The sequence below is a fragment of the Cucurbita moschata genome, unplaced genomic scaffold (assembly GCF_002738365.1).
Source record: "Cucurbita moschata cultivar Rifu unplaced genomic scaffold, Cmos_1.0 Cmo_Scf00001, whole genome shotgun sequence".
Taxonomy (NCBI): domain Eukaryota; kingdom Viridiplantae; phylum Streptophyta; class Magnoliopsida; order Cucurbitales; family Cucurbitaceae; genus Cucurbita; species Cucurbita moschata.
Window position 1 is genome coordinate 2,548,404 of NW_019268517.1, and position 19,306 is coordinate 2,567,709.

At 34.7% G+C, this 19,306-nt stretch overlaps 3 protein-coding genes across 4 annotated transcripts; 2 read left to right on the forward strand and 1 right to left on the reverse strand.

Annotated features, from left to right (window-relative positions):
- The first annotated feature begins 5,314 nt into the window (after nt 1-5,314).
- On the forward strand, nt 5,315-8,682 carry LOC111445553 (probable methyltransferase PMT15). Its single transcript, XM_023084005.1, has 6 exons — nt 5,315-6,066; nt 6,907-7,117; nt 7,211-7,511; nt 7,595-7,987; nt 8,061-8,138; nt 8,233-8,682. Exons 1-6 carry the CDS (start codon nt 5,404-5,406, stop codon nt 8,477-8,479), a joined length of 1,893 nt encoding a protein of 630 aa, XP_022939773.1. The 5' UTR covers nt 5,315-5,403; the 3' UTR covers nt 8,480-8,682.
- Nucleotides 8,584-13,667, reverse strand: LOC111445577 (plant UBX domain-containing protein 9). Of its 2 annotated transcripts, none has more exons than XM_023084059.1 (10): nt 13,403-13,667; nt 12,362-12,423; nt 11,862-12,249; nt 11,669-11,749; nt 11,492-11,590; nt 11,320-11,382; nt 10,874-11,089; nt 9,801-9,944; nt 9,567-9,623; nt 8,584-9,305 (listed from the first exon to the last, which is right to left on the reverse strand). In XM_023084059.1, the coding sequence occupies exons 1-10, from the start codon at nt 13,484-13,486 to the stop codon at nt 9,198-9,200; spliced, it is 1,302 nt and encodes a 433-aa protein (XP_022939827.1). In that variant the 5' UTR covers nt 13,487-13,667; the 3' UTR covers nt 8,584-9,197. The 2 variants fall into 2 exon arrangements, with proteins under 2 accessions (XP_022939827.1, XP_022939820.1); XM_023084052.1 differs by having other exon boundaries at nt 10,874-11,098.
- A 1,071-nt stretch (nt 13,668-14,738) lies between these two features.
- LOC111445571 (COP9 signalosome complex subunit 1-like) lies at nt 14,739-19,004 on the forward strand. Its single transcript, XM_023084039.1, has 6 exons — nt 14,739-15,299; nt 15,621-15,941; nt 16,274-16,390; nt 16,481-16,566; nt 16,967-17,201; nt 18,482-19,004. Exons 1-6 carry the CDS (start codon nt 14,886-14,888, stop codon nt 18,659-18,661), a joined length of 1,353 nt encoding a protein of 450 aa, XP_022939807.1. The 5' UTR covers nt 14,739-14,885; the 3' UTR covers nt 18,662-19,004.
- The last annotated feature ends 302 nt before the right edge of the window (nt 19,005-19,306 follow it).

Below are 19,306 nucleotides of genomic sequence, written 5' to 3' on the forward strand. Positions count from 1 at the left end.
TATATATATATATATATATATATATATATATATATATATATATATATATATATATATATATATATATATATATATATATATATATATCTTATCGAAGATATTAAAATTTTAAATATTTAATATTCGTATTTGAAATAATATTAATGATCGAACTTTATTTTAATATTTTAATTTGATAATAAATAAACAAAAATCTGCATTTAATTAAATTAAAGTTAATCCCATCTTCATTATTTCATACCAAACGCCATTAAAAGATAAAAAATATCATATTTTATGAAAATAATTTTAATAGAAAAAAAAGTGAAAAAGCATAATAAAATAATAATTATTGCATGTCTGACTCAGCAATTTAACTTTAATGTACACGTGGCAAATGTAATAAAATATTTATAAAAAAAAGCCTTTTTTTTTTCTGTCTCTTAAATTCTTTATTTATATTTATATATTTATAGGTTTGTATATGTGTGAACGTGTGGTTGATGGGTTATGTGCTGACTCAGATCCACGTAGGATCCAAATCTTATATTGGTTTAATCATTTGTTTAGTTTAAAGTTTAGGACGATGACAAATACAAAATAAAATGCTCATAAATAAAATTATTGAAAATTAAATATAAATATATTTAATTCTACACCATTAAATAAGATTAAATGGATAAATTTAATGTAATTATATTGCACTAATTAAATATATATTTTTTTACAAAAATATCCTCGTATTAAATTAATCATAATTATAATTAGCAAACTAATTATTATTAACGAATGAAATGATGGTTTTAGTTACTCTTATCTTGCCTGTATTTTTTACATATTTAAATAAATTAATTTATTAAATTTAAATCTGTATATATTTCATGGTTAAATTTATAGATATTATTTAAATTTACATTATAAATTTAATTAAAATATATTAATTATTTTTATATTTTCTATTTTTCTATTTAAATTGTTGGTCTAAAATCTAAGGAAAAAGGGGTTATTGCATTAACCCTGATGGGCCATGAGGCCCATTAAAGATTGTTGGTAGTGGATCAGGCCCATCTACTAGTATTTCGTCTTTTAGTTTGGAGGCCTTGGTTGATATATATATATATATAATTAATTTTAAATTTTTTAATTTCGTGTCTAATAAATTTAAGAGTATATTAGATTCGAAATCTTAATATTATATTAGAGAACAAAATTAATTAATATTTGATTTATTAGTTTTAAAAGCATTAAAAAAATTATTAAATATTAAAAAGTGAGGGATTTTGTGACGTCGGACATTGGTTGGGAGGAGAACAAATCACGTGGAAACCTTCCCCTAGTAGATGCGTTTTAAAGCCTTGAGGGGAAGCCCGAAAGGGAAAGCCCAAAGAGGACAATATCTGCTAGCGGTGGGCTTGGGTCGTTACAAATGGTATCAGAGCCAGATACCAGATGATGTGTCAGCCTCTCGCTGTTCCCCGAAGGAGGGTAGACACGAGGTGGGTGTGCCAGTAAGGACGCCGGGCCCCAAAGGGGGGTGGTCCCATATCAATTGGAGGAAGAAAAGAGTGCCAACGAGGACACTGGGCCCCGAAGGGGGGTGGATTGTGATGTCCCACATTCGTTGAGGAGGAGAACAAATCACCATTTTCGAGGGTGTGGAAACCTTCCCCAAGAACAATATCTGTTAGCGGTGGACCTGAGTCGTACAGATTTATAGTATTTTTTAAACTTGAGGGACTAAAGTGCTCTTTTTGAAACCTACTGATCCAAACGAACATAAAAGTTACTCTGGAGATCACAAATATATTTAAAAATAATAATAATAATAATGCAAAAATAAGAAAATAACAATCCTTGGCCACACCTTCCCCATTACGGCCTTTGAGGGCCCACCACAAAGTTTGACCCACAAATTAAGAACTATCCTCCAAATGAAAGAAAGGCATAAGGGTACACGTGTTTCTCAACCGAACTAGTCGACGAAAGAGATCGGGTTTTTTATTCTCGAGGAATCAATTTTTTTCTGAAGACCGTATACGATTGAATCAAACAATTCTTTGTGAAACGAAAATCATTTCGTTCCTGAGAAATGATTGGATCAAACTGTTAGTTGTCATCTCACATCTACAAACGAAAATGTTTAGAAACGATTGATACTAAGAATGATGTTCGGGTTGATTGATTTGTCGTCATATAAAGCATAAGATATTCACGTAAGAGATTGAATTTGATCGGGAACATGCACGATATGATTTTCTAGTGATGTTTTTTTTAATATTTAATATATTTAAAATTGAAAATAAGAATATATATATTATAAAAAAAAAAAAAAAAGTCAATTTTTATTATTTAGTTAAGGTGTATGATTGGAAACAAGGTAGAGCGGTTTCCGGCCTTTCGGCAGAGAACATGGTTTGATGTACTTCTGTTGGCGACGAAACTTCACGCGCCGTCGTACCGCGTGGTTGGAGAGTCCACAAGATTAATAGAACATAAATTATAATTGCATTTTATGAAAATAAAAAATCTACTTAAATTTTAATACATAAAATATATTTTGATTATTAAACCTTAAAATTTTAAATATACATTAAAATTTAATAAAAAATTTATATAATACCTTTAAATTTTTAAAAGAATATTAAAAATACTTTAAACTTAAAATAAAAATTTAAAAATAGTTTTATGGGTAGCGAAAATAGTTTATATTTATTTTAAAAATAATATTTTAACTTTCAAAAGTGTTTGAAAAATACAATTTCTTGTTTAATAAATTTTGTTCGGGTTCAAAAAATTTATGATTCAAGTTAGGTTAAAAAATGTCTCAACTCGATCTAATATGTATTTAATTATTTGTTTTGATTTTAAAAAAATAAATATTTATTAAACTAAATAAAAATCACATGAAAAATGGAGAATTATTTGGTTAGAGAAATTATTTAAAAAAATTATGAGGAGTAATAATTAGAAAATAGTGGATTTTGGTATAAATACAATTAAACAGTGAGGATTATACCCAATTTGGTTACACAAAAATACAATACAACCCAACAAAATCATAATTAATAACACGTAATAAGAATAATTCCCGTTATATATATACATATATATATATATATATATATATATATATATATATATATACGCGTACGTACCTGTAATTAATTTATTTAAAGAATTGAATACATGAATGCGTATTAACTACTAGTCACGACATAATTTACATTTTTATAATTAAAACGTATTTACTTTTTTTGTTCAACCGAGTTCGAAAGCACGAGAGCACGAGGGAATAAACTTTTCGTATATATATGTTTGGTAAAGTTCATATTTTTTTAATGTCAAATAAATAAATGACTTAAATTTTAAAAAAAATTCAATTATGGCTAAATTAATAAAATAATATCCTTTTAAAAAGTCTATTAAATATATATATATATTAACAAATATTCTCGAAGGAAAATCGTTAATACTTTATTTAAAAAATGCCCTTAAATTTTCAAAAATGTTTAAAAATATTCTTACATTTTAGAAAATTTCATTAATAATACAGTAAATTTTTTAAAAAACTAAAAACAAAAATACCGTGTTGAGGATTAACGGTGGTCGCAAGAGTTGGAAGCCTCGCAAGTAGCAGAAGTCGCAAAAATTGCAATTAACGGTAGTCACCGTGTTGAGGATTGTTGAGAAGAAGTCTCACATTGTCTAAGGGGATGATCACGGTACATATCATATCATTGTAGGGGTCTGTAGTTCTCAACACGGTGTCAGCGTCAGGTTTTTAACTTAATCATGTCAATAGAATCCTGAAGTGTCGAACAAAGAAATTAGGAGCCTCGAAAGTGTAGTCAAAAGTGACTCGAGTGTAGATTAAAGATGTACTTTGTTCAAGGGCTCCAGTGAAGAGTCGAACCTCGATTAAGGGGAGGTTGTCTCACACTGGCTAATTAAGGGAATGATTATTATACAATATCATACTATTGTGGAGGTTCGTGGTTCCTAATACATCAAAGGTAGGTGATAGTGGGTAACGTCCACCCATAGTGGAAATGAAGGTAAAGTGGGAGGGTAGTTTAGTCATTTTCAAAAGATTCCGAGTTAAATACTAATTATTTATTTATTTATGAAATTTAATTTTGAACCTTTTAACTCTAAATAACTTATTTCTAATAGTTATTTTTTACTATTTTTATTTTAAAAAATTGTTCAAAATTAAATAATAAAAAAAAGTTGAATAAAACCGACTTGGCTTTTATAAATAATTTAATAAAATTCAATACGAAAACAAAACGTTTTCTCTAATAAAAAAACAAAAACTTGTAAAAAAAAAAATAATAAAAATAAAAAATCCTTTTTTTGAGCTGGCAATTAGTTGTTTAACAGCGGTAAAAAAGATAATTACTCTGAAATTGGGAAACACAAATAATAAATTTTAGTTTAAATTCTAAATTTAAATTGAATTTTTAACCCAATATGGGAATTTGAACTTTTAAACAATAAAATAAAGTCAGTAAAAAAAATTATTAAACAAAAATACTTTTAACAAATTTCTTCATTTAATTTTTAAATTTATCGGGTAAATTCACGAATCTTCAATTACGTATCTAATTATTATTATTTACTATCAACTTTACGTTTAATATATCGTGATTCATCCTTTAAAAATTCAGTGATATGTTAGACATAAAATCAACGTTTTAAAAATCCTTTAATACCCTTTATGACGTACCACGACACCGAACATTCTAATATCTATTAGATACTTTTTTTAAATTCAATAATATGTAGAACGAGGAATTTGGGCATATGATTTCTAGGTTAAAATTACCTATTAACCTAGCTCGTGTTAGCTAGTTGAACTATGCTCGTATTAGCTATCAAACATTTTTTTAAGACTTACCCATTTGTTAAAAAGTTAACCTTCAGGTTTGTGTCAATTTTATGACGTTTCAATAGTAAAAAAATATATGAATAAATTGAGACTATATAGACTGGTGTCGATCCTCGGTGTTATTACTAACATCGAGGCTAATTTCGGGAAGTACCCAAAACAAAATTGAAAATTTATAGACAAAAAAAAAGAAAAAAAAAGAAAAAGAAATTAAGGGAAGAAGAATGTTCATAGTTTCTAGAGAGAGAGAGATTGAATAAAAAAAATACCAAAAAAACAAAAAAAAACCATATAAACCCAACTCTGTTTCTCTCTCCGCCATACTCAGCGGGGTTCGGCGCGTTAACCGACGCGCCGCCCTCTCTCTCTCCTCTTCTTGAACGCCCACAGTCGTCACCTTCCCCCTTAAAAAGTCCAAATCCGCGAACCGTCTTTCTTCAAGCTTCTTTTTCCTTAAAATCTTTCTTATGTTCTAGAGAGAGAAAAAGGGCTCTGTTTTCGTTGAGGTTCTTCTCTGTTTCTTGAACTCTTCAATGGCGACGAACCATTTCTCCTTCAAACCCGGTAGGCTAAATCTTTATACCATCACTTTAGTTACGATTCTCTGCGCCGCCTTTTACCTCGTCGGCGTTTGGCAACATTCCGTCGGAAAATCCATCGTATTTTCCAACGGAAATTACGCCTGTACCACCGTCGCCGCCACCCAAAATTCCACCGCCGACGTCACCGTCGACCTTGATTTCACCGCCCATCACACCGCCTCCGATCTTAAAGTCGTTACAAAAGCGCGTAATATTCAACTCCCACCGTGCGACGGGAAGTTTAGCGAATACACCCCCTGCGAGGACCGGGAAAGGTCGCTGAAATTCGATAGGGATCGGTTGATTTACCGAGAACGTCACTGCCCAGTCGCCGGCGAGATTCTTAAATGCCGGATTCCGGCGCCGGCAAACTACAAGGTTCCGTTCCGGTGGCCGGAGAGCCGGGATTTCGCTTGGTTTTCGAATGTTCCGCATAAGGAATTAACGGTGGAGAAGAAGAAACAGAATTGGGTTCGGTACGAGAAAGACCGGTTCAGATTCCCAGGCGGCGGCACCATGTTCCCTCACGGCGCCGACGCCTACATCGACGATATCGGGAAACTGATCAGTCTCGCCGACGGGTCTATCAGAACCGCCGTGGACACCGGCTGTGGGGTACGTAACGATTTTTGAACTAATTTTTTTGAACCGGCCGGTCGAACTCAAATTCATTTAATTAATATTTATTAGGAAAATATTCAGAAATTGATTTATTTCCATAGGAGATTTTTTTCATGTGATTTATTGAAAATTCCAAATTTAAATAACTTGTTTTTTATTGGTGGGACGACTGCCAAAAATGAAATTAAGTTAGGGACTTTTTATTAAATTAAAGAAAGTAAGTAAAATAGCAAATTGCACCATAATTCTATTATTATTACTGTTTTTTACTGCATTTTTGGCTTCTTCACTCCTCTAACAAGAATATTGATTAGTTGAGGGGTCAAATTATAAATTTATTTAATTTGTACCATTTTTTGTATTTTGAAAAAGAAAAAAAAAAATAAAACTAGTGATATAAATCATTTTTTTTTTAAAAGGCTGAAAATTAGTAATATAAATGGAAGAATTCTGGATTTATTTGTGCATTGGTAGACATGGATGCATGTGATTATATCAAGTGGCAAGTGGATTTTAATTTTAGCTGATTTAAATAGTGTGATTTTTTTTTTAATTTACATTTGAAAGAAAAAAATGGCAAAAAATATGAACGTGCCCTGAAATTTAAATAAAAAAGGAATTTTCCAATCAAGGAATAGAATCTGTCATCATTAAATTGCAATTTAGTCCCTCAACTATTGTTTTATGTCAAAAAGATCCTTCCCTTCTCAATTTTATTTTTATGTTTAATAAGCTATTAGCATATAAAAAAAATTAAACCCAAATTTGATGGTTTAAGCATCTACTAATCATAGATTAGGAGTTAATGTGGAATTGTATTGTGTTTTTGGTCAGGTGGCGAGTTGGGGAGGATACTTATTGTCGAGGGACATATTGGCAATGTCATTTGCGCCTAGAGACACTCATGAAGCACAAGTTCAATTTGCGCTCGAGCGTGGAATCCCCGCTCTAATTGGAGTTCTCGCTTCGATCAGACTCCCGTATCCTTCTCGAGCTTTCGACATGGCACATTGCTCTCGTTGCCTCATTCCCTGGGCTCAATCTGGTATTTTCTATTTCTGTTTTCATTCCTACTTTGAACTTGATCTTCTCGTTTGTTCGTTCATTCGTTTGTTCGTTCACCTTCTGTGTTGAGCAGAAGGAATGTATTTGATCGAGGTTGATAGAATTCTAAGGCCTGGTGGATACTGGATTCTCTCTGGACCACCTATAAACTGGGAAAGCCACTGGAAAGGTTGGAACAGAACGACCGGGGATCTCCAAGACGAGCAGTCGAAGATCGAGGCTGTGGCCAAAAGCCTATGCTGGAAAAAGTTGAAGCAGAAGGGTGACATTGCCATTTGGCAGAAACCAACCAACCATGTTCACTGTAAAAGGAATCGCAAGGCGTTGAACGTCCCCGACTTCTGCAAGGGAGGGCAGGACCCCGACACCGCATGGTTCGTAAACACTGTTTGCTTTGATTCTTTTTCTAGAGGGGTTCAAAAAGATGCTCAAGCCCTTGCTTTGTTTCTAAGTGCAGGTACACTAAGATGGAGCCTTGTTTGACCCCACTTCCTGAAGTGTCCGACATAAAGGAAACTGCCGGCGGGCAGCTGCTCAACTGGCCGAAGAGACTCACTTCTGTTCCACCAAGAATAAGCAATGGGAGTTTCAAGGAAATCACACCACAAAACTTTACTGAAAATACAGAGCTATGGAGAAAGAGAGTAGCACATTACAAGGCCTTGGACAACCAGCTAGCTGAGCCTGGGAGGTACCGCAATTTGCTCGACATGAACTCGTTCTTGGGTGGCTTCTCAGCTGCCCTTATCGACGATCCGCTCTGGGTTATGAACGTTGTCCCAGTTGAAGCAGATTTTAACACCCTTGGAGTCATATACGAACGGGGACTTATAGGAACATATCAAAATTGGTATGTATTCAGTATTACTGCATTCTTTCATAGTTCAGTCTAAATATTCTCACTTTGCATTAATTGTTTGTAGGTGTGAGGCAATGTCAACGTATCCTCGAACATATGACTTCATTCATGGCGATTCAATCTTCAGTATGTACAAGAGCAGGTAAATTAGACCATGCAGCTTTTACGAGATTCTATCATGAAATCGAATTTCGAGCTCAAAACTTACTCGAGAGAGAATTATACCTGGGTTGCAGATGTGAAATGGAGGATATTCTGCTAGAAATGGACCGAATTCTGCGACCACAGGGCAGCGTGATCCTCAGAGACGATGTCGATGTGTTGGTGGAGGTCAAGAGCATTGCAGAGGGTATGCAATGGAATTGCAGAATCGCAGATCATGAGAAAGGACCCCATCAGAGAGAGAAGATACTAGTGGCAACCAAGCAGTATTGGACTGCACCTGCACCTGAAGAAGATAATCAAGAAAAACAAACATCTTGAGAGTTAGCAGAGTCCTCCCAATGTTTCGATTCGACGTTCCGTTCCGTTCCTTCTTCCTTTTTCCTTTCTAATCTTTGAGGTTAATAACTGTTCTTATAAATTCATTTTTTTTTTGTTTCAATACCCACTTTTTCTTGTGAAAGGGACTTTCAGAGGTTGGATCATATTGCCTGATATAACTGCTGTTGAAAATGTCAATGTAATTGTTAGTGTTCATATATAAGTACAAAGAAAAAGTGAAAAAACATTGCAAACCCATGAAAGATGCATTAATAAACAGTCTGTAATATGCTTACAAACAAATTCTATATCATATTCTCATGCAACCTTGAAGTCAACGTTCTCCCACGAACTCGACATCGACAGACTGTCGAGAACAGCTTTGATGTTTCGTATAGTACAAATGGAACATTCCTTTGTGATAATGATAAAACATGGACGTTGACCAAACAACTTTTGTCAGGATTCAAATCTGACACAGAATATAATTAATGAAGTCAACGAAGGTAAACAGACATAATCAATCAATAATCTAATAAGAAACATAGATTAAGATCATTCAAACAGCCCCTTGATTAGCTTTTTCAAAGAATTCTTGTTTCTTTTAGCCACCGACAGACCTATTCATATACATAAACTAAATTGAGGTTGGGAACCTGTCTGCATGACCACCCATTGGTTCAGTTGGGTTCAAAAGTGGTAGGTGGAAAATGCTATATTATATTATCTCCACATACAAGGCTTCGTGCTTGCCAGTGAGGCCGAGATCTCTCAACATCATTGAACCATCTTCAACTCCAAAAGCACACCTGGGATATGGCCTTACCTGTTCATCAAGAATTAGATGTGACAATTAATGCGATCGTGAACGTGTTCATTGAAAGCGAAAATGTAATCAACAGTAAGAGTACAAGGTCATGGTCGTGGTTGAAATTTGAAACGTAAAACAATTACAAACTTTGCAGTCAACGTTTCAAATACAAAATGACAGACCAGCAGCAAAATCCAAGCGCTTACTGCGGTATTATGGCTACCAAGTTAGCAGCTGTTTTAGGAATCAAGGGCAGGAGATAAGTGACTTGCTTACCACTTTATATGTGCCAGGCTGCATAGCCAATTTGTCAGCAATGAAGTTGAAAAGAAGCTTCAAAAACAAGAAAGCCGAAGTCAGTTGAGGATGACAAAAAAGGCTAAATATACAAGTTATGTTAAAACGTCAAAACATAAGGGAGTAAATTGAAAAACGCCATAATAAGACAGAAATATATATTTAGCCTAATCAAAATTCTAGCAATCCTACTGAGCATCCATGAAATTTTACTTGAAGCCTGTCTGAATAAAGAAAGCGGCGCTGATGGCAACGTCCATCTGGCATTCGAAGAAGAAGGGTTACTGAATCTTTATTATCTATTTCTGGTTCCGGAGGAAATGGTGCTTCTTGCACAGCTAAGTTTCTTCCAGTGTCCTGTTACACGTAAGATAGAGAAGTTTTAATGTTAATACTTGCCTATCTTCAAATAGAGATAGAGAAGTTTGATTTGATCCATTATTACAATACATTGAAAAAGGTTTAAATCATCTTGATCTCTGAACACAATACAGAAGGACGATATTCGGTATAAGAACAGTTAGTACAGAATTTGATGCAGTAGAATTAGTGATTAATTAGATATTTTGATAAATTCCTTGGTTAATTAGGTTTAGGATTAGTTTATTTGGTTAATTAGGATTATGATTTGTTTGTTTCCCAATGCTCTATAAATAGAGAATTGTCTTGTTGTATTCAATAACCTTTTGATTCATATTAAGAATTCAATGGATTCTTGGAGAGAACTAAGTGTAATAGCCCAAGCTTACTGTTAGCAGATTGTCCTCTTTGAGCTTACCCTTTTGAGCTTTCGCTCAAGATTTTAAAGCGTATCTGGTAGGGAGAGGTTTCCACACCTTTATAAGCAATGCTTCGTTCCCCTCTCCAACCGATGTGGGATCTCACAATCCACCCCCCTTAGGGCCCAGCATCCTTGCTAGCACACCGCCCGGTATCTGGCTATGATACCATTTATAACAACTCAAGCCCATCGTTAGCAGATATTGTCCTCTTTGGGCTTTCTCTTCCGGGCTTCCCCTCAAGATTTTAAAGCCCATCTACTAGGGAGAGGTTTCCACATCCTTTGAAATGTTTCATTCTCCTCTCCAACCGATGTGGGATCTCACAGTAAGGTTTGATCCAGCATGAAGTTCAGTGAAGGAGCATGAAAATTGTAAAAAAACATAGTCCAAAAATAGACTGCATAAAAACTAGCAACATTTTAGAATCCATAGTTAATTATAAGATCGACAGCGAAGTATATATAGCCTAAATTATTAGCTAAAACCATGGTATACAGGACAAACCTTTTGTTGTTGTTGTGATTGCTCTGTTGATGAAGATGGTATTGAGAAACATGGTACAGGTTGCAGATCAGTGCCCTTACTTGTGCCTTGAATTTTATCATTTTGTAAATGAGATGCTGGCACAGAGTTCTCTGAGAAGTCTTCAGAAACTCCCCCAAAAATGGCAGATTCAAGCAAAACTGCTTCACTTAACTCCTTCGAATTGATGCCACCCCACTTCAAGCTCAGGGAAACAAAATACATGATTTAAGTTTCCATAAATATCAAACAAATGTTAGTTTTGCCTCATCAAGCATGCCAAAAATGGAGGTCCTAACATATTCTCACAATATATAAAACACAGTCCCTCTTCTGGTTACTAATGCCAAAAATGTTTGTGCATTAGTGAGCGTGTCATTCACATATGTATATGGGAACAAGTCAAGGATCTACATGGACCATAGTACCTCATTAGGATAGAAAGGATCTTGATCAGGCTGGTGATGAGTAGTAGTCCCTCCCTTGCTCTCCTAGCAATTTTGATGAAAAATTATTTTTTGTGTGAAATGAAATGCAGATCTAAGTCAGTGAGTAGCATAAAAAGAAAAAAGAACACAAATGACAAATAGTGACCAATACCTTTGGTCCACTGTTGCTGGGTTCACCCCTTCCTATGCTTGAAGCTTCATCTTTATTCTCTGGCATCAGCTCGCGGACTGCTTTCTCTTGCTCGGCTATCTGAAATCAATTCAACCTTTAAGGGATGGACAAACAGCATACTACCAATTTTCTTTCTAAGAAATGGCGGATAAATACCCTCAACGACAATGAAACTGCATGAGCAAGATCATCATCCTCTCGCTGAAGTTGTCTTTGTAAGAGCTCAGCATCAGAATCCTGCAATTCAATCATGGAGAGAAAACATTAGTAAAAGTAATATATAACAAACGATCAAGAACTAGAATAAATGTCTAGCAATGGCTGTAAGCTACGGATCAAATGCTTCAACCTGTTTTGAAGCCTCAATAGCAGCTCTAAGCATTTCATCCTCAGTGTCTCTCTCTGTTTTCTGATTACTGAATGATGAACTGTGATTTTCACCTTCAAAGGTACCCCTCCATGCTTGATGAGATGGTTGCGCCAGAAGGGAATTGAACCCTGAAGGAACTGACCCCATGCCTCCTGGTTGTGGATGTGAACTAGAAGATGGAGGGCCAAATGATGGGTATCTACGCATCTGGTCAAAAAGATGTCTTCTATAATTGGGATCAAGAAGGCTTGATGGACTGAAACTTCTGGCAGCATTAAGAAGTGGCGAAAGCCCATATTGTCCACCTTGACTCCCACCATTTGCATTTGTGTTGTTTTGCTCTGGGATGGTGGGAGCAACATATCGACTGAGCAAGAAGGAACAGAACAAAGAAAAGATGAGAAATAAGTAGTGTATGCACCCAAACAGATGAAGCCAGCATATTGCAAGATAAGGAGTAGCAATGTAAAACTACGTACTTGAAACTGTAACCTTCACTGAAATGAGCATTGACAGCTGCATTGATATCGCCTCTATATTCCTGCCTATGACCGTAATGTTAGATTTGCTAGAACACTAACGCTGATAAAAACAAATTTCAGGTGGAAAGGCTTTGTAACATTTTCTGAGCTCATATTCAAGTTAAAGGCATGCATTATAGGTCTAGTCGATACTATAGTACATGACCACCACCAAAATTGCACATACAAATGGGGGAACTAAGGAATCAAATAATCGATAGGTTATTCCTAATGATTAAGTGAAAAAGGGAAAATTTATTGACGCAAACCCGTGTGATCATGATGAAGACACCCAAATAGAGATGGGTGATCCCAATAATAAATCAAGAAGTTATCCCGAAATGTGTGGAAGTAAAGCAAAAAAGGAAGTAAGTTTGTGGTAGACCAAGATTGACATCAGAAATGAACAAATATTAAGCTGTCACCACTCTACCTAAGAGCTCTCTATTTTGTTGCTGTTGTTAAGTATGACAAAGAGATCAAACGTTTAAAATGAAAATCATTGTGAAGAAATTGGAAGAAAATCAGTCAAATTTTCAAAAACTAGATGTTACCAATCAGACATAAGAACTCTAGTCACGCGCAACTATATAATGGACGAAAAATAGAGCAATTTTTTATTTCAAGAGTTTGTAAGAAGCCACCATAGGAAACTTTTATTCCAGCCATTGTCACAGGATCAAACGAAACAACGGTAGTGAACCGAATAAACTAAATCGAGCATTAACCTTCAAATTTCACCACATTACTCCCAGATTCTCAACTAAAAAGCGATCAATCGCCATACACGGCAAGAACTAAAACCAAATCACCAATTAATAACAATAACCATAACAGATTCATTATAAGATGGAATGTGGATCAATCACGACAAATACAGCAAATCAAACACCCAAAGATCATGATAACATAAAAAAAAAGAACGAGATCGGACAATAAAAAGAGAAGGCAAGAAAAAAGAAGAAAGAAAAAAGAAAAAAAGCAAAACGGAAAGTGGACCTCGAGCTTGCGCAGGGCGAGAGACTCGGAAGCACCGGTGATTCTCATGAAGGTTTCGACGGCTTCTTGATCCGGCCAGGCCATTGCTTCGTAAAGTCCCGTGAATTTGCAGAGAGAGAGAGAGAAGGGGTTTCGGTGTAGTTCGGCGTTCAGGCGGTGTGGAAGCGACGAAAATGCAGACGGTATTTATAGGCACGTACTCCGATAATGCCCGCCATTTTGGTTTTGATTTTCTTTGTTTGGATAAAGGTTACAGTTTCAGGCTTTCTGCCATTGGCCTCAGAGAAGACTAAGTTTTTTCTCTTTTCTATTTTTATTTATTACGTAAAAATAAATAAATAAATAAATAAATAATCATTTTATTACATTTCAATATATATATATTTATTTATTTTTAAATTTTGATTAATACTTATATAGCTCAATTTTAATATATACGCTTTAATTCAATATTTAAAAATTAAAATTCTCGCGAGTAAAAGCTTATAACTAACTCAAAATTAAAATCGTGTTACATATGCATATGAAATATTAATTTTATCGATTAACAAATTTATAAATAAAAATAATAAATATTTTACGGTTCAACTTTATACAAAATCATGATAGAACAAATCGTCTTTGATTTAAATTATATTATTTTATAACCATTACAGAATGAGTCTATAATTTTATATAAATAATTTATTTTTAAAAAATTTTATTATGTTATTTAATTTTAGATAATTAATGGGAGTAAAAATGAATTTTAATAAATAAATAATTTATTTATTTAATATATTTTTTTGAAATAAATTAAATAAAGATTTATTATAATGAAGTAACTAATTAGAATAATGTAATTTAAGATCCATTAATTAATTGAGTTGATTTAAAATAAAATAAATTAGGAGGGAATTTTTAAATTTTTATATAAATAATTAATATTTATTTAGTTATCGTTATTGGTTGTTAGTTAGTTTTTTTATTAAGTCAAATAGTTTTAATAATTAAATTTCTGTTATTAATAAAAATATTATAAATAATATGCTTTTAATTTTAGATTTTTTTAAAATTTATTTAGATTATTTTTAAACGGGATTGGTTCTAATTGTTTGGAATTATGTATTAAATTTTTGTTTGTAATAAAAATAAAATATTAGTTTATAAATTTATTTTTATTTTTATTTTTATTTTTATGTATAAATATTTAATTAAAATTTACTATCAATTAAAAATAAAATATTAGCTTTACCATGAAACGACGGCGTTTTACCACACGTGAGACTCCCCGCATCGCACGTGGCATCCGATCTCCCCGTCTTTCCCAGGTCGAGTGCTGCAATTCACTATTACATAAGCGAGAAACTCACAAACAAAGCCAACAAATACACTTCCTGAACTGTGTGTACGGATACTTTCTTCCATCTCAGTAAACCCTAATTCTCCACTTCCAAATCCCATTTCTCCTCTGAATTATCTCGATTTCGATCTCCCCATCGCTATGCAAGGCGAGGACGAGCCCTCCGGCAGCGCAACAATGGTCGAAGACGAGATCTACGACAACGGAACAAGCCCCGATGACGAAAAGCGCAATAGACCCATTATTACTGGTGAGCAGCTCGACATTGAAGCCTATGCCAGTCTCTACTCTGGTCGCACCAAGATCACTCGTTTAATCTTCATCGCCGACCACTGCGATGCCGAGACTAACCAGACGATGCAGCTTGAGGCGCTTCGGATGGCTTACGACGAGATTAAGAAGGGCGAAAACGCTCTTTTGTTTAGGGAAGTCGTGCCGAAGATCGATCGGAGGTTGGGGCCTAATTATGGAATGGATGCCACTTGGTGTGAGATGGTCGAGAGGAGGGCTGAGCAGAGGAAGGAGAAGCTCGAGAATGAACTCAACGCATATAGGGTACATTACGTTTAATTTAGACTCCTTCAACTTTTTTTAGGGTAGTTTTCTTGCGATTCTCATGTTTTCCTGGTTTCTACCTTTCAATTTTCTGCCATGGATTTCCTGATATCTTCATTGTTCGTGTTACGGTTCTTGAGCGTCGGTTGTGGTGTCAATGGAAAGGGTTTATAATAGAAATTTCACGGCAGTGCTCGAATTTGAACTTAGCTCCTTATAAGTGGAACCATTTCGTCTGAAATTGGCTGTTGTGTTATTAGCTACTTCTTTAGGAATTTGTGGTTTCCATATTTGACATACGATCGTTGTTACTTTTTGCAGACTAATTTGATAAAGGAAAGTATAAGGATGGGATATAATGATTTTGGAGATTTTTATTATGCTCACGGTGCACTTGGTGATGCCTTTAAAAGCTATGTTCGTACACGTGATTATTGTACGACATCAAAGCATATCATTCATATGTGCATGAGCGCAATTCTTGTCAGCATAGAGATGGGCCAATTTACACATGTCACGAGTTATGTCAGCAAAGCAGAACAGACACCAGAGGCCCTAGATGCAATTACTAGCGCAAAGCTTCGCTGTGCTGCAGGATTGGCTCACTTGGAAGCAAAGAAGTACAAACTTGCTGCACGCAAGGTTTGTTTTCTGGTGCATATTAGGATCCTGTAGTTCAGTTCGGTTTGTACTGAATTGTTTTGAATCTCTTTCTCTTCGAAGTTCCACTACATAGAATGCATACTATTCTGTTTTTGTCAATTGAATTGGATATTCTTATAGAAGTTGTGTTTGTGTATGAAGGGCTAGAATATAGAACAGCACGATCGTCATAGCCTTTCTTTATTGTATGGCATCATATGTAATCTATATTTTGCATTTGAGTTTTGTTAAATGTCTGTGTTAATGTTGATTGTGGCGTTGGGAAGCTTTTTCTTTCATCTTGATTCTGTTATTCTTTAATACATTTGCAGTTTTTGGAGACGGGTCCTGAATTAGGAAATCATTACAATGAAGTGATTGCACCGCAGGATGTTGCAACATATGGTGGTCTTTGTGCACTTGCAACGTTTGACCGCTCGGAGCTAAAGGCACATATTCTTTGTTTCTTTTCATGTTCCCTATGGAATGTAAGACAAATGACTTGCTTATTTTTCTGACTAATTGTTTTAATTTGGCAGTCCAAAGTGATAGACAATGTCAACTTTCGAAATTTCTTAGAGCTGGTTCCTGTAGTTCGAGAGCTGATCAATGATTTCTACTCGAGGTATGTGGAGTTATCATCCATTGTAAGAAGCAGTTGTCACCAATCTTTTTTTAAGGCGTTTACTATCTCTTGCCTTTGTTTCATGAATCCATCTTTCCATTAGTACAAATTTAAAATTCGATCGGACATGGTTTTTAAGCATACACATACATTAAGGACGACAAGAGAATGTATTTTTCAATCATTGAAGTCTTCCAACTACCTAACATATTAATTCAGATATGAAGCTTTCTTAATAAAATTTTATTGATTTTAAGTGCATAAGTCTTGAATACCTCAGATGTTTTATCAATTGGTCATAGAGATTAATTTGCATGCTCTGATGTTCCTCTATGAACTAGTAGTTTGTACCGGAATCGATCTATTTTTTCATGATGAAATCATTCCATTTTTCTTGCAGCCATTATGCATCATGCCTGGACTACCTTGGGAATCTTAAACCCAACTTATTGCTTGACATTCATTTACATGACCATGTTGAGACGCTCTACGATCAAATACGCCACAAGGCTCTCATCCAATACACTCTCCCATTTGTATCTGTTGATCTCCACATGATGGCTAATGCTTTTAAAACAAGTGTTACTGGTCTTGAGAAAGAGCTGGAGACACTAATCACCAATAATCAAATCCAGGTTTCTTTTCAACCATCCTTCATTTGTTTGTTGTTTCGATTTATATAATATTGTTATTACATGAAATGCTTCATGATGGTTGGATGGATTTATAATCTGTGAAAAAAATTATTAAGAGGCATTGGAGCTATTCCACTGGTTGCTGTGTACTCATAACTCATAATGCATAACTAGGATTAAGCGTTATCTTTGGCTATCTGAAGTTCTCTTGATAGTGTCGTGTCTTCCTCCCTCCCCCCACCCCAACCAAACTTGTGCAACTGATTATTGGTTAACTGGGATCAAATCAACTTTTAGATGCATCTTTGAACCTATTAGCGACGAACGTTGTTAGGATTAATTGGATTCAGTTTAGTATTCAAGTGATCACTACATAACTTTTAGTTGTTGTAGGTCTACTTAGATGCTACGTAGCTTTATAATTCATAGGATTCGAGCTTATATGCATTTCTGTGGAGTTTTATTTCGTTGAAGTGCTGAAATTAATAACCGAGCTTAGCTACAAATGTGACCAAAAATTGCCCAAATCAACAAAGGGCCAGCCAACAAAATGTTCAAAATCTAGTCACAACAATATCTAAGGCTATCCATTATTCACTAGCTAAGCATAAGGATTAAAAACAATGCATTATTTATTTATTTCTTTACCAGGTGTTGTAAGTTGTTCTTAAAATCCGATCCCCACTCCTTTGCCTTTTGTCACTTAGCATGCAAGCGACAAGGGGGTTATTTGTAACAGCCCAAGCCCATCGTTAATATAGATATTGTCCGCTTTGGCCCATTCCATATTACCATTAACCTCATGGTTTTTAAAACGCGTCTACTAGAAAGAGGTTTCCACACCCTTATAAGGAATGTTTCATTCCCCTCTTCAATCGATATGGGATCTCACATTATTACAGGCCCCTCACCCCTAAAAATTAGCTTTGTTGAACTCCTTGACGCCATTTCCCTACCCCCCAACCCCTTTGGCTTCCATTAAGAAAGGTTGAGAATTTAGTTCTTACGCGATGCAACACCCCCATCCACTTCAATCAGCTACTCCCAAACCAGCAATCAACTATGTCTCTTTTATTAGGCCTTCCTCCCCACCACAACCTCATTTCAAACAGTTTTAGATTTTGAGGGGGAGTTTTTGATTTCTTTGTGTAATAAACTTGGTTTTATTTTTTTTGTCATGAACACCTATTTATTTCATCATCCCCTCAGTTTTCGTGTTTGTTTATGGATATCCAAACCGATGCTAGCATCATTCACTGTTTCACTAATCATGCTTGCAGGCCAGAATTGACTCACACAATAAAATTCTTTATGCTCGACATGCGGATCAGAGGAACGCAACCTTCCAAAGGGTTCTACAGACAGGGAGCGAGTTCGATCGTGAAGTTCGATCGTTGCTATTGAGAGCAAATCTTATCAAACACGACTATAACCAACGAGGAGGTTCCAGGAAAATCTGATATATTTTTTTTAATCTGGGCTGCTGGTAGGACCATGTTTTTCTTCTTCATTGGCTTTCATTGTGAGCCATGAGAGAGGTTGCATAGAATCAAAAATGAGATTAAAATTGGAAGTTCCATGAGAGGTGGTGGATTGTTAGAACACATACATACTGCTTGCTGGCTGCTGGTTTTGTGAATACTGATTTTTCTCAGTTGCAGTTATTGATTCTTCCAGTTTTTCCTTACAGATTCCAGGGAAACATCTTCAACTTTGGCTGTAAGTTGAATATTCCAAGTAATGCTAGTCTCTGTCCTTTGTTTTTTTCATTCCTTTCTTTGCTTCAATAACAGAACATTTCTTCGAACCTCCATCCAGACATAAGCCACTTTCTCGCACCTGAAATTCTCCATTTATTTTTATGGGATCGGGATAGAGATTTTCCACTATTTTTCTCCTCTTTTACCTATATATATATATATATATATAATTTCAAATATTTTTTAATAGGCAATTTCTATCCATTTGAAAATAAAATCATTTATTTTTTTCTACTTTTTTAAAGTTGCTTAATAAGTACATCTACTTTTAGGTTTTCTTCTTTTGTTTTCTAGTTTTTTACTATATTTTTTTATAATTAAGTTTTTTTTTTTTTTTTTTTTTTT